The 14,469-nt window shown below is 35.6% G+C and overlaps 1 protein-coding gene across 2 annotated transcripts; it reads left to right on the top strand.

The window, feature by feature from the left end:
• Window positions 1–2,450: 2,450 nt before the first annotated feature.
• LOC123532492 (heat shock 70 kDa protein 12B-like) lies at window positions 2,451–8,781 on the top strand. 2 transcript variants are annotated; one of them, XM_045313944.2, is made up of 6 exons: window positions 2,451–2,589; window positions 3,213–3,296; window positions 5,374–5,686; window positions 6,426–6,644; window positions 7,065–7,200; window positions 7,697–8,781. In XM_045313944.2, the coding sequence occupies exons 1-6, from the start codon at window positions 2,504–2,506 to the stop codon at window positions 8,776–8,778; spliced, it is 1,920 nt and encodes a 639-aa protein (XP_045169879.2). In that variant the 5' UTR covers window positions 2,451–2,503; the 3' UTR covers window positions 8,779–8,781. The 2 variants fall into 2 exon arrangements, with proteins under 2 accessions (XP_045169879.2, XP_045169880.2); XM_045313945.2 differs by having other exon boundaries at window positions 5,377–5,686.
• Window positions 8,782–14,469: the final 5,688 nt, after the last annotated feature.

The raw sequence follows: 14,469 nt of genomic DNA on the forward strand, positions 1-14,469 counted from the left end.
CAACTAGTTTGTAGTTGGTTATTCGAATGTCCAACTACCAACTGCCTACCAACTTTACAGTCATCAAGTAGCTTTGTGTTGCAGTTTTTTATATCCGAATATGTCTTATGTAATTATTATATATCGAATCTTTTATGTGAGATATGATGATATAATGCTATATTATATGCTTCGCAAAAACACTAAATATTTGCATATGTTCATTTTTTAAACGGTTGTATTGTTATAATAATTTCTCCAGAAAGAAACAAAACCAAACACATTACGCGGAAGGGAACGTTTTTGAAAAATGGAGAACATCAACAATTCTCTTGCCTTACCAATATCAAACACTTTCTTCTCTCGCTTCGTCATTTTAATGTCATATACAGACCTTAGCGGTTATAAACATGTTTAAAAAATTTCATCTTAGCTGAAAGCAAGTACCTTTAACGGACACTTATTATTAAGTATACTTATTGAACTCTCAAAGCTGATTCGTAAAGTTACAATCCTTATGTTACATTTGCATGTAATATCATACTTGTATAACAAAGCTTTCACCGTGACATTTTCAATATTCGGTATGATGAAGAGATATGAAAGTTGTTCAGTACAAATGCACAAAGGATTGTTAGATATATGCAACGGTTTGTGAGGTAAAATCAACCTGTTAACAAAGCCGGTGTTCAGATCATATACTTACAGACTTTAAAAACGCAACAGTGGCGTAAGTTGGCTTTTAGAAGGAAGGTAACATTGATACTTGTATTGTAATGCACCATTTCATAGGTCAGCTTAATGCCGTACAATTTAAAATTTAATGACTTTTATAGACATATTGCATGGCAAAGATCTTGCTCCAGTAAATGAAATGAGCACGCCCATTGGTAAATACCAGATGTTGAATATTATTAGTCAGTGATCGTGCCGGATATTTTTGTAAGGAAAACAAAATATATATCTATAGCGTTATACATATATATATTACTGTACTTAATTAAACAACTTTTGCATGATAAAGACCTAGCTAATCAGAGAAAGCAAAACACATACAATGGGTATTAGAGCATAATCAAACAAGCGCTTGTATCTCTGATTTTATTCCACAACAAATATTCTATAAAAGACTTTTCTCATTCTTAACATACAACTGAACTTAACAAATGCAAATATCGAAACATCATAAATGTTTGTACATCAATTGTCCATCCACATACTTTGCGTCCATATAAAAACTGTGACATAACTGAAAATACAGCATCTTTAAAGGTATACTAGACCCAAATTTTGTATGAGAAAACATGTACATTACTTCATATAGTTTACGTAAACATAAAATTAACTAGTTTATATATATTAACTGTACTATGTAGTATGTTAAAATAGTACATACTGCATGCTTGTATAGCTAAACGAAGTATAAATGTGTTCTTCAAAAAAAAAATCAACTATTACTTCATGACATTTAATTATTGATGTAGCTTAGTATGCAAACTTAATCTTCCTGCATAGAAATTGTCTGCAGATGTAACAGATGGTAACACGACAGGCTGCAACACGTTATTGATGTACCTCTGAACATGAAGCTCCATCAAAGCTCTTCATCATCCACGACTGCCACCCCACTCCAGGAAATCAAAATTAGTGTTGTCGATGCTGGTGATTCCTGCCCATACCAGCGTAAATGCTAGCCCGAATCGCTTTTCCAGCACAACAACGTTGTCTTTGTATCTTTCCCCACGGATGCGCCGATCACTCAAGTCAATTATGACTTTTGGAAAATTAATCATCAGCTGACGCGCACTGTCCCAGACAGTGAGTAGTTTGACAGCGTTAACGTAGTGTACAGATTGTTGACCGACGAATACATAGATGGTTGGCTGCTTGTTGGTAAGGTATTCCAGCCTTAATCAACGCTAAAAATTTTCATCGTCAATTCTTCTGTAGAATCTTAGCACCACAACACCCATAATACTCTGCACTAATGATTTTCGAAAAAAAAAAAAAAAACAACAACAAAAAACACAAACTTTATAGCCAGTTTGTGGTTTCGTTTACATTTTCTACACTTCGTAGGGAAATTCTGTATTGACCAATGAATTACAATAATGGATTGTATTGCCCGAATTTGTGAATTTGCTGTTACAAAACTATTGTAACTGAAGAAAAATCATAGGTGTCTTTGCACTGAACTAACCACACACGACCTGGATACATTCAAAGGTATGACTTTGTTTTCTGAAGTGATATTTTTATCTTGCGTACATTATTTAGAAGTCCTTGTATTTTTCCATATTTTGATATCAAAATGACGACATTAAATTTAGATTTGAAAAGATGTATTTCAATACAAGTAATGTTGTTACATTCCCTGTAAAAGCCAACTTAACCTACTGTTGCGTTTTCAAAATCTTTAAGTATATTTAACTTATTCCTCTGAATTGTTGATCGATTTAGGACAATATGCGTAAGCGTGCTATAGGCCTACGTATCGGATTACTTGTACTGATATAATTGAAAGATGGTGGTTTGTAGGAGTAAAAGAATTGGAGTTATTCTTATTTTAATTCCGTCTTTGATATTTGCTGAAGCACAGAATTGGACAAAGTAAGAGAACATATGCATATATTTTCTGTCACTTTTTTCCCTAAAGTTATATACCTGATAGCATTTACATATGAATTACTTCAAACTGTGCTGCGGATAGTCCGAATATCAATGAATTTTTATTTTATGATTAACCATAATCATTATGTCATCGTAAACAAATTATTATTTCAAAAGATTACATTCAAATGTCTTGTTCGCATTATTTTTACTAAAATGCAAATAAAAACAAACATACGTTAACGTAGCAAAGTATACTACATAATAACTACGCTTTGAAATATTCAATCGTGGGAGTACGCTCAAAGGGGTCTCAAAGATTGTTTTTTCAGTCAAAATATTTCAAACTAACCAAGTTCCACAAACTTGATTTCTTTTTTAAGCAGTGAACTGTGAACATTTTAAAATATTCATGAAAAAAATATACTGCACAATTTTGGTCGAAATACGACTAATGATATTGTTCACAGATGAAGAACGAAGTTAATCGCTGGATATTTTACCCACGGACTTTTTTCTGAGTAGTCTTTTCAAGTAAAGCACAGTTAAATAACTGCTCATTTGCAATTCCATAACAAACCATTTTAACATTGTTTAACGAGTGAGTATTTCTCTGTCGGTAGTAACTTTGAGATTTCTGAGAGATGGGAGACTACAGGGAATAGTAGATGCTGGAAACATTCGAAATGCTACAGCGCACACACACCGTAAGTTGCTGAAAATAATCGTTTATTGTTTGATAAATGTGTACTGGATAAAAGAAATATATTTCATATGTTTCACCTTAAAAATCTTTAGCATATTTGATAAATTCTAGCACATCTGACGTCCGCTTGAATGGCTGCGTTTTGGAACGTGGCTTTTCTTGTTGGATATTTATCATTGTTTTTTTCCTACATGATATTTACTGGAAAGATAACGGGGCAGTTTTGGAAATGCAGAAATACAGATTTTAAGTTTTCTAACGGTAAAGACTGATTTCTTCTCACCCGCTTAACTGCACACATATACGGATTTAGAAATTAGTGGACGCGCCATAATCTGATTTCGTTTACTGTCAATAGTCAACTTCAAACAGCTTGATGATCGAAATTTGAAATTTCAAAAAGAATTTCGAGTACCTATCGAATTTTGATCTAACTCGAATTTGAAACTGAAATGTTCAGTTAATTCGAGCCAGCATTGAACTTTGAGTCTGTCGAAAATTGAAATTTAAGGAACTGCTTTCGAGCTTGAATTAAAGGGTGTGTCCCAGTTAGGTGTTTCCGCAAAATGTTTTTTCTTTTATTTATATTGTATGGCAATATACCTAGTACATGTATAAAGTTTCATAGTTTTGACTTACTTTATAGATAACGTGGGTGGGGTAATTTGTTACATGTGACCAGCCAGGAACACAATTTCCGTAATTTTTTAAAAAAATGGTTCAAACGTTTTACCATGTTGCATTTTAAATTGTCTTGAATACTTGTTTTTATCACAGAGCAACAAAGTGGCCTGATCAATTTTACTGATTTTCAATGGACGAACTTTCAGGTAAAATGTTTGAACCACTTAAACAAAAATACGGAAATTGTGTTCCTGGCTGGTCACATGTCAAGTTTCCCCACCCACTTTAAATGTGAATGTCAAAACTGCTAACAGCAACACTTGTTAATGAAACGTGTAAGAAGAAACAAAATTTAAAAGTTTCAAAACGTTGATATCAGAGGCGGCATATTTTGACAAGTTTGAAGTAGAAGATCGAAATTCAAATTTTTGAAAGGTTGACGTTGAATGTCAATGAAATTGAGTTTTTGGACAAACACGGAAATCGAAATTAAATGACCTAATTTCGATGTAGAATTAAAATTAGAGCCAGCTTGAAGATCGAATTTCAATTATTTTGGGCTAATATAAATTTATAGTCAAATTAAAACTGCAATCTCCAAACTGGCTCCTAATTCAATACCTGTTGTCGAAATTCAGCTATTTCAAAGTTAGTTTCACATTCAATCCTAGCTTTAAATTTAATTGCTTTGAAAAATCGAGCAGGCTTGAAATATAATACCGGGAATAACCTATTTGAGTTTTTTTTAAAAAACTTGAATTTACATAGTATCTAATCTGGCACGAGTTATGACCTTGAGCAGATCGCAGTTTCAGTATTACATTGAAATTCAGCTTTTCAAAATTTGAAGTACGATTTTCGAGCTGGCTCGACACTAATTGCTTGCTCGATATTCGACTTTAAAAAAATCAGTATCAATCTGTGATCAGGCTGTTCATTCAATACAATGTTGAAATTCGGCTTTTGGATAATTATGAATTTCGATCATTGGACTAGCCCGAAATTAACCGCTATTTTGAAATGAGACGTTTTTATATACTATTTGTATCACGACGCGATGCAAATTTTCCCCTATAGTCGTTATGACCTTTTATCTTGCCAGAAGTGCTCAATTTTTTTTCAGTTTGACAAAAAAGTGACCACCAGAGTAGATTTCGTTTGTTTAAGAACAGTGTCTATATCCTGTACGTGTAATCTTAAAATCTTTACTCTGTAATAGTTGGCTTTGTTTCAAAATAATTTAACACAGCTGATCCTTTTGTGATCCTTCTTGTCACAATTGTTCGCGCCAGTATGTTTAACTTTGTCAAGACTTCCAAGTTTGAGGTGTGAGCGGTAAAGAAAGACCATAATTCCCCTCTTCTTCTGATCTTTGATATATAAACCGGATTATTGCAGATTATGACAAACCACTAATTAGGAAAATACTATTAATTTCAAGTTTAATTTTTAAGCAGTTTTATAACGGCCACATCATCCTCGTCGTATATGCAAGTCGCAGCGTTTGATTTCGGAACAACATACAGCGGTTATGCATTCACTTTCCGCCATGATTCACAGAAAGCTCAAACTTACCATGGCTGGAACGCTGGATCAGAGAAACTTATATCAATGAAGACACCTACCTGCATTCTGTTGAGTCCAGACCGGAAATTCCATTCATTTGGATCTAAGGCTGAGAACAAGTACTCTAGTCTTGCAGAAGATGATCAGCACAAAGGCTGGCTTTTATTCCGGCATTTTAAGGAGATTCTTGATAACAACGAGGTAATAATTCTCTGTCATTTCTTATTGTTTCTGACCACGATTGTTTGCATAAATCTAGAGGGTTTAGAAGCTTTTTTACGGAGGTGAAAGCCCCGGTACTCCCGTTGCGGTGTGTCCTTGGGCAAGGCACGTTTTCACGATTGCCTCAGTCGACCCAGCTGTAAATGCGTACTAGCAATTTGCTGGGGGTAAATTATAATTGGTTTTAGCTGTTCTTAAAACTAGGATCGCTCGAAAGCTATACGGAGCTAATGTTCATTGTTTCATAAGGCGAAGGTAAACCTTTACTTTTCACAGATACGATAGCAAGTCTAGTACTACAATCATTAATGTCAAAACGGGATATGTATCATTCCTTTTAACAAAACTGATCCTGAATTTGCGCCATTTCGTATAAGGCGACGGCAAATTACACATATCACTCTTATCAGCTTTTAAAGTATTTAGATATTCAGATAATATAGCTACAAATATAATAACCACATAAAAATTCTAGACTCTCTAAAATGATATTGAATTGGAATGACTATAATACGAACTAGATTTGAATGGAAATGAACGGTAAAACTACCCTCTATTAGACATAAACATTGTGAAGTCCCTTTTAGAAATAGCGAATGAGGTTCAAAACATATCATTTTAGGCAACACTTGCTTCAAAGTCAGTGTTAAAAGCTCACGAGTTTTATATTATCTATAGACCTAAAGCAAATAGAAAAAGGTTTTACTTAAATTTGCAGAATTTATCTCGGGAAACAATTATTGAGGATATCAGCGGCGTAACACTGCAAGCCATGACTATTTTCACAATGTTCATCCGTTATTTGAGGGAACATTTGATAGAAGCAGTAACAAACCAAACAAGTGCTATAGAAGTAACAGATTTACAGTATGTCTTCACTGTGCCTGCCATATGGAACGACAATGCAAAGCAGTTCATGAGAGAGGCAGCTCAAGAGGTAGGTTTCAACTAATTCGTTCTGTTAACTAGAAAATTCGCGCAATAACTTAACAGCATTTGTTATATTAAAACAGCTTCAATCAAAACAAATATGCACAGAATACCAGTCAGTGAGGCTGATTAGGCTAGGTGCATCTTATCAAATTATTCACGATTGGACGTTGTAAGCTGCGTACATCGACTACCTCGTGACCAACACACTGATCGATCACCCACCCAGCTAACAAAATATTTACCTGTGCAATTTATATCTGCTTTGTATACTACTAAAGGGACTAGTCCATTTTTCTGAGCATGGGATTTCATAGTATCCGTTGCGAAACGCTGCTTTCGTAGCCTCAGAGAACGTTTTATGAACATTCAGACTCTAACATTGCATAATATTACTGAATTTAACCTTTAAGTCTTGTTATTATAGGCTGGCATAGATGAATCACGTCTGAAACTCTGTCTTGTCCCGGCATCAGCTTCTGTTTTGTGTCAGATTGTGTCAACTGATGAAAAGACGAACTTGTCCAAATCTGGAACACAGTATATGGTTGTGGATTTAGGGGGTATGTATAGGTTGTTTTCTTATTGCAGACTGACTATACTCATCATAATGATAAAAGATAGTAAAAGTTATGAAATAAAATCTGGAAAGTAGATCCCTCGGAAGCACCGAAAACAAAGCAAACAGTGAAAATTGCAGGTTTAATTATTCATGCAAAAAGACGTCAACATCTACTTATTTTACATTTACATATATTTTTCGTAACATGAATAGAAGAAATAATTGTCTCGAAAGATTGTACATTTCTACATAATATACGGTCTTTTATCAGTGTATCTCTAGCACCAATGAAACCAATTAGGAGTTCTTTGAAAGGAAAAGGATCAGTATGAATTTATATACATTCACAAGCATGTTGAGTCATGTGCATCAATTACTAATCATTTGTATAATTTCTACATGTAATCACATTTATTAATTGTTTATCAAGACCTTTGTTGCCATAAACCTGTTTCATATACAAATTAACTGCGACTCAATAGTTCAAAGTCTTTCAGGAGGAACAGCTAACATTTCTGTCCACGAAAAATTAATTGACGGCTCTTTGAAAGAGATACACAAAGCAAGTGGGGGACCGTGGGGAGGAAATACCGCCGACAACAACTACTTGGAGTGGCTTATTAAGATATTTGGTAAAGAGACAATGCATCGATTTAAAAATGAGCAGATGACTGATTATTCTGATTTATTTAGAGAATTCGAAATAAAGACAAGAAATATTACGCTGGCATCAAAAGGTAAAATTATTTTTAGAGTGCCGGTATCACTGACAGATATGTATCAAACTGTAGTTGGAATACCACTTAGGGATATTTTTTCCAAGTTAGGGCTGAATGACAGGGTCACATTAATTGGAGACAAACTGGCAATTGATGCATCAATAGTTATCAACTTTTCTGAAATTCTCATGAACAACATAATTGCACACGTGAAAGAAATTTTATCACAGAAAAAAATGAAACAAGTAGACCCCATTGTATTAGTTGGTGGGTTTGCTGAAAATGAATTTGTACTGGAAAAAATGAGAAAGAAAATTAAAAATAAGCGAATCATACTTGCAGACGAATCCGGACTGGTTGTCTTAAAAGGGGCTGTTCGTTTTGGTCATTTCCCAGATGTCATCACGACAAATATTCTGTCATTCATGTATGGCATAGATACCACAAGAGCGTTTAGCGTAGAAAAACATGTACAATCCAAGATACTTAATGTGTTTGGCAAGAACTTTGCAAAGGACTTATTTGAAGTAAAGATAAGAGCAAAGAAGGAGATAAAATCTGCTCAAAAATATAGCTTAAGTCTAAAACGCTTACAACATATTTCTGTAGCCACATCAGACAGAGCAAATGGATTCACAAACGAGAGAAGAGTATATGGATCCAAAAACGAAAGGCAAAAGTATGTGACAGGAGATGTCTGCAAAGTCCTAGGGAAAATCAAAGTGAATACCCCCGAAAGCAAACGTTTGAAAGATAGACACATCACGGCCACACTTGTATTTGAAAATACTAAGCTGCTTGTAAAGGTCAAGATCTTGGAAACTGACAAGGAATTCACAAAGCATATTGACTGTCTTTAACGTGGTTTTAAAGTTTATACCTTTGATTCATTCATCACACTAAATTATTCTTATTATTTTCATGTAGATCAAGTAGAAATTTAGTTTTAATAAATCGATCTAAAGTCTAGCTTAATTTAGAATCAGGGTGTGTGATAAAAACTAGGTCACTAGGTCAGATCGTAGAAAATCCTTGTTCAAACTCATTTTCGACATGATGTACGTGAAACCAGGCCTGGTTAATTTGATCTAGTGTCCTAGGTTTTGATTTTGATGGCCTAGTCTAAGATCCTCCCTATGCCACACAAAGACAAATATTTTAACCACCTTTCATGTAGATCAGATTGACAGTGTGACATCTGTTTATGTTAACACCGTTTTTATATGACTTGAGCTTTAATTCTAGATGATTCTTTTCGATCCTGACCTAACGAACCTTTAACTTCCATTCTGTATGCCGAGCTAAGTTTTAGTCTATGTAATCAGGATAAATGACGTTACTCCATGACTTCTGGTTTATGAAACGCGTAGAATCATCTCAAAATAATAATATCAGTGTTTATCGTGGGATTATTTTTGACGGACGGACGGACGGACAATGCGATTTTAATTTGCCCACCTTCAGGGGCATAAAATACCTCCAGCTACTAAGCTATTTCTTATTTATGTACATTTCTACGAAAGCTGTTTTTCAAAGAAAACTAAATTGATTTGAATGTTTAAATCTTTGAAAGTGCAAATGGCGAGACTAGACTATTCTTAGTATGGGGTGCAGCTGCACTGTTCATGACTTAGTTTTAATAGGGAATGGTGGAGCTGAAACGTATTATTCATGCTCCACAGGACTAGTTATTACAGAGACATCTATCACAGCTTTTTAGGGATTTCTTGTACACAACAAACACAATAGACACTATCGCAAGGAAACATGTTCCTGTGGTCCATGCGATGCGATGCCAATCGTACATCGTGGAAAAAAAAACAAAGACAAATATCAAACAGGGAATGCCACGTACCAAAATCGCAGCCTCCCCAAAACGAAACCTACAGCACACAGACGTGCACATCACAAACACACACACACATGTACACACACAAAGCCAACACACGAGGACAAAACGAACAAACAAAGGAACACACACACATACACAAAGCCTACACAAGAGGACAAAACGAACAAACAAAGGAACACACACACATACACAAAGCCTACACAAGAGGACAAAACGAATAAACAAAGGAACACAGTGGGGCACCGCCTTGGAACGGTCAGTGGCAAAAACACCACTGGAAGCCAACTCATTGATGGACAACTGAGAAACTTATAAAGTGCGCAGCCAAATTTAGTATTAAATGTTCCAACATAGTGTACGCTGTTTACTGTTAATACTTAAAGAGATACATGCATATGGGAAAAGCCGGTGCCTCGTTATTTGGTAAAATTTGTCCAGGAATCTAATGTTATATGACTGGTGTCTAAGTAACCAAAAGGAAACAAGTCTGTAAGTTACAGTTGAATATATAATTCACTTTGATATAAGTGCGAAACAAAGTATTTATTATGCGAATAAACAATCAAAACAAGTTTGCAAAACAAAGTATATGTAAATATATCGGTCTAAATTAGGCAATGGTATTTACCTATGATAACATGGTGCATGGAGGGTCCTGCAAAATGTTCTGTCATTAATGGCCTTCCGTAGTTTTATCCCAGGTATTTATTAACGCTTCACTGAACTTGACTGGTGTATCCAATAGCTACTACTCTCGCACGGTATTTGTAACAATAACATGTTAAATGTTATTATTGAGAAAAGGGGAATCGGGTACTGAAACCATTATCCGTGACAAAATAGTTGTACTACTTTTGAATCGTATTGACTATAAAGACCATGAAGTAAACCCTGAATTACCAATAAAGACATAATCGACTTTTCTGATAATGTTTTCGTTATCGTTCTCTATTTATAACGATATCTGTTTATTCCGTGCAAACCGCTTTTCAAATAATCGAGTTATTTCAAATTGAAATACATGCAGTCATATACACTGACCAATTTACTTGTCATATTGTAAAATGGACGAAAAGAATGAAATTCATAGCTGTATTAAATGCCGCATTTGGCTTATTATAGATTCAAAGCAGATATTTGATGAATTGCGCCGTAAATATGGAACTAATGCCATTTCAATGCGCACAGTGTGTTTAGGTGGGTTAAAGCTTTTAAAGCTTTTAAAGCTGGGGAATTATCTACCAAAGATGATACCCGTTCTGGTAGGCATAAATCCTCTGTTACCAAGACAAACATCACTGCTGTAAAAGCAGTGGTCGAACAGGATGCGCGATTGTCGGAGAAAGATATAGCGTGTTGTATAGATCAACTTTATGCATCGAAGCGTGTCTGCACTTTTAGCTCATAATACTGCGGTAAACGTCGAAGATAGCGGATGTCACGCCTTTCTTATTGACGTTAAATTATACTGGTATATCAGAAGGCAGTGTGCAAACAACTCTGAAAAAGCGTTCGGACTTGAAAAAGGTTTGCGCTAGGTGGGTACCTCATTTGTTCACTGAGGAGCAAAAGAAACAACGCCTTAAATGTGCCTGGGAACTTTTGAAAACTACAAAGGCTGTGATAGTCGGGCTATTTCTAACTTGCTAACAGATCACGAAACATGGGTGCATGTTTGAGCCACAGAGAAGGACTGATAATAAGCCATGGAAATGAAAAGATTAAACAACGACCCTGTATTGCCAAGCCAACCTTTAGTTCGAAAAAACATGTATGCAATTTTCTTCAATTCTAGTGGGCAAATCGTTCAAGTGCCTTCTCCGTCTGGTCATACAGTCACAGGACGATTCTACAAGAACGCTGTACTGAAGAAAGTGAAATACTTTTGTAATAAGAAACGCCCAAACAATGAATGGTCAGGAGTCCATTTTATACACGACAACAAGTCGTTTTTGGCTTCTGAAAAGGTGGATGTTATAAAAAACAAAGACAAGCACCAAAAACGCAGCCTCCCCAAAACGAAACCCACAGCACGCAAACGTGCGCACCACAAACACACACACACACGCACGCACGCACGCACATACACACACCCGCGCGCGCGCACACACAAAGCCGACACATGAGGACAAAACGAACAAACAAAGGAACACAGTGGGGTACCGCCTTGGAACGGTCAGTGGCAAAAACACCACTGGGGAGCTTAAACCGGTTTATGGTGCGCACCCAACCTCATTCTTACCCCCACCATGTTCCAAAGACACGGGACAGTTTAAATAAAAGTAATCCCCTCCAGGTGAAACTCTAACACACGTAATGGAAACAAAAAGGCATGGCATGTAAAACACAAAAATGCTCGTGTATAAATATATAAAAAGCAAACCTTTAGAACCAAAAACGTATGTACTCAATGCCTTTTCAGAAGACAGAGCAACAAAAGAAACACCATTAAGGGCCCGACGAAACAGGCCGGAAGACAGAAATCAAAACAGTTCAGTCCTGGTAGGATTTAAAAACTGCTTATCATAGAGTCCTCCCCCTCTTCCGTCAGACACAATCAAAGAGGGAAGCGTAGTGTCCAACTGTAAACGGGTTGAACACTAAACATGCGGTATGTCTCAAAACAGTTGGGTCGTAACCTGTTTTAATAAAACGTTTTATAATTTTACCAAATACATTTGGAAAATTACCATGACCCAAGATCTTACGAAGTTTGTAAAATAGAAAAAGTGGAAACTCCACAGATCGCTCAACACGACAAAAACGAAAATGTTGCAGGCTCGGTTTGATTGAGCCTGTTCATGGACGGTAGTGGAAATGCATGCTACCGTCCACGCCCTCTAGCTCCGGGTTGAGCAGAACTCAACATTTACACATGCTACAAGTACAAAAATAATTTAGAGACATCCGAAGACGTGTTCATACGGCGGTGTACATGGAACCTTCAATGTTATACTTTCATGTAATTCCATGAAAAGCGGCGTATGGTCCCCAGTTAAAATAATGCGTTTGCCCTAAACGAGAAAACAATGAGCAGAACTAAACAAACTGGAATTTAGAAAGGGTATCTGAGGTTATGGAGCCTGCATACCACAGGAACTGCCAAAAGACAAAATTAAAAAGCAGGCACCATATCCAAGGGGTGATTATACAATACCCAAAGCTATTGGAACCACCCAGGCCGACATGTTCAAGCTTAGAAACTAAACAGTACCAATAACACGACATACAAATCGTGCTGAACGATCTGAGAAGATCGAAATATAACAGCCCTGATTAAATGTACGGGGAGACTTTTTACGGCCGCCACACAACCACATCTCCATAAAAAACGGGTTTAGAAATACCTTCTCGCAGAAGTGTCTTTAAATTACTATTGAATTTTAAAACTAAATCAGAATTGCGATAGTACAATTTAGCAAAATATTTACGCAATTTGTTATAACGGTAGCCTTGGTGAAGAAGTTTACTTGTAATATATTGATTACGTTCATTGAAATGCTTGACATGACTACACGCTCTGGCAAACCGAATTAAGTGAGAAAAATATACCCACTAAGATGTAGCCTGAGGTACATCCCCATCCAAATGGGGAAAATTTACAATACTAAAATTAAAATCATCCCTCTTGTCATAAATTTTGGTATGTATAATATTGTCATAAATAGAGAGATGTAAATCTAAAAATGAAGCATCAGTATCCGAATTGTTAGTTTTAATTAACTGAAGCTCCCTAGGATAAATAGTACCCACCAATTGACCAAAAAACGGATTATCCATATTAAGAATGTCATCCAGATAGCGTGATGTATTATTAAATGCAGTTATAATATCTGCCTGCGCATCTGGAGAAAGGCTCAACATAAAGTCTCTTTCATAACAATATGAAATAGAGAAAAGTAGAAACTTCACAGGTCGCTCAACACGACAAAAACGAAAATGTTGCAGGCTTGGTTTGATTGAGCCTGTTCATGGAATAAATCTGCGACAAGGGGTGCACAATTTGTTCCCATGGGAATACCAATTACTTGTCTAAAATCTGCATTCCCAAACCTGATGTAAATGTTGTTCAATAAAAAGGAAAGGGCTTTACAAACTTCGTCACAGGTCCACATTGTATAATGTTTAAAAATATTGCTAGTAAAAAAAAGCTTTATCAAAATTGCAAGCGAGAAATGTAGCATTCTCTCTTGCAAAAGTCTTTTGAATTAGGGCAGTTAGTTTGTCATTTATTAAGTTATGTGGTAAAGTGGTATACAAAGTAGAAAAGTCGTATGTACTGACTGTAGATACTGTAGATGTAATAATTAATTTTAAACTTATCCAGGATTTCGCCAGAATTTTTAATCGACCAAAATAAGTGTTTACCAGAGTTTTCGTATACTTTTTTGCAGTATCTTTCCACGTGGGCTTTCACAGCAGTTAGACATGATGTTAATAGTTTTGAAATATTTGTAGTGGTACAAGAGCTTGAATTAGCGATGAAGTGAGCTTTATATGGTTGTTTATGCAATTTAGGAATCCAATACATGGTTGGTAGTTTAATTTGTTGATCGTAAATTAGAAACTTCAGTGACCAAATTATTTTCGACAGAAGGACTCAATGTAAAAGTTTTAGAGCTATTTAGTTCGTTTTGTAAAACATTAATATAATTTATAATGTTTTATTTCCAAGGCTTAAAAAATGCTTTCTGGAAAG

This window comes from Mercenaria mercenaria, chromosome 11 (assembly GCF_021730395.1).
Source record: "Mercenaria mercenaria strain notata chromosome 11, MADL_Memer_1, whole genome shotgun sequence".
NCBI classification, from domain to species: Eukaryota; Metazoa; Mollusca; class Bivalvia; order Venerida; family Veneridae; genus Mercenaria; species Mercenaria mercenaria.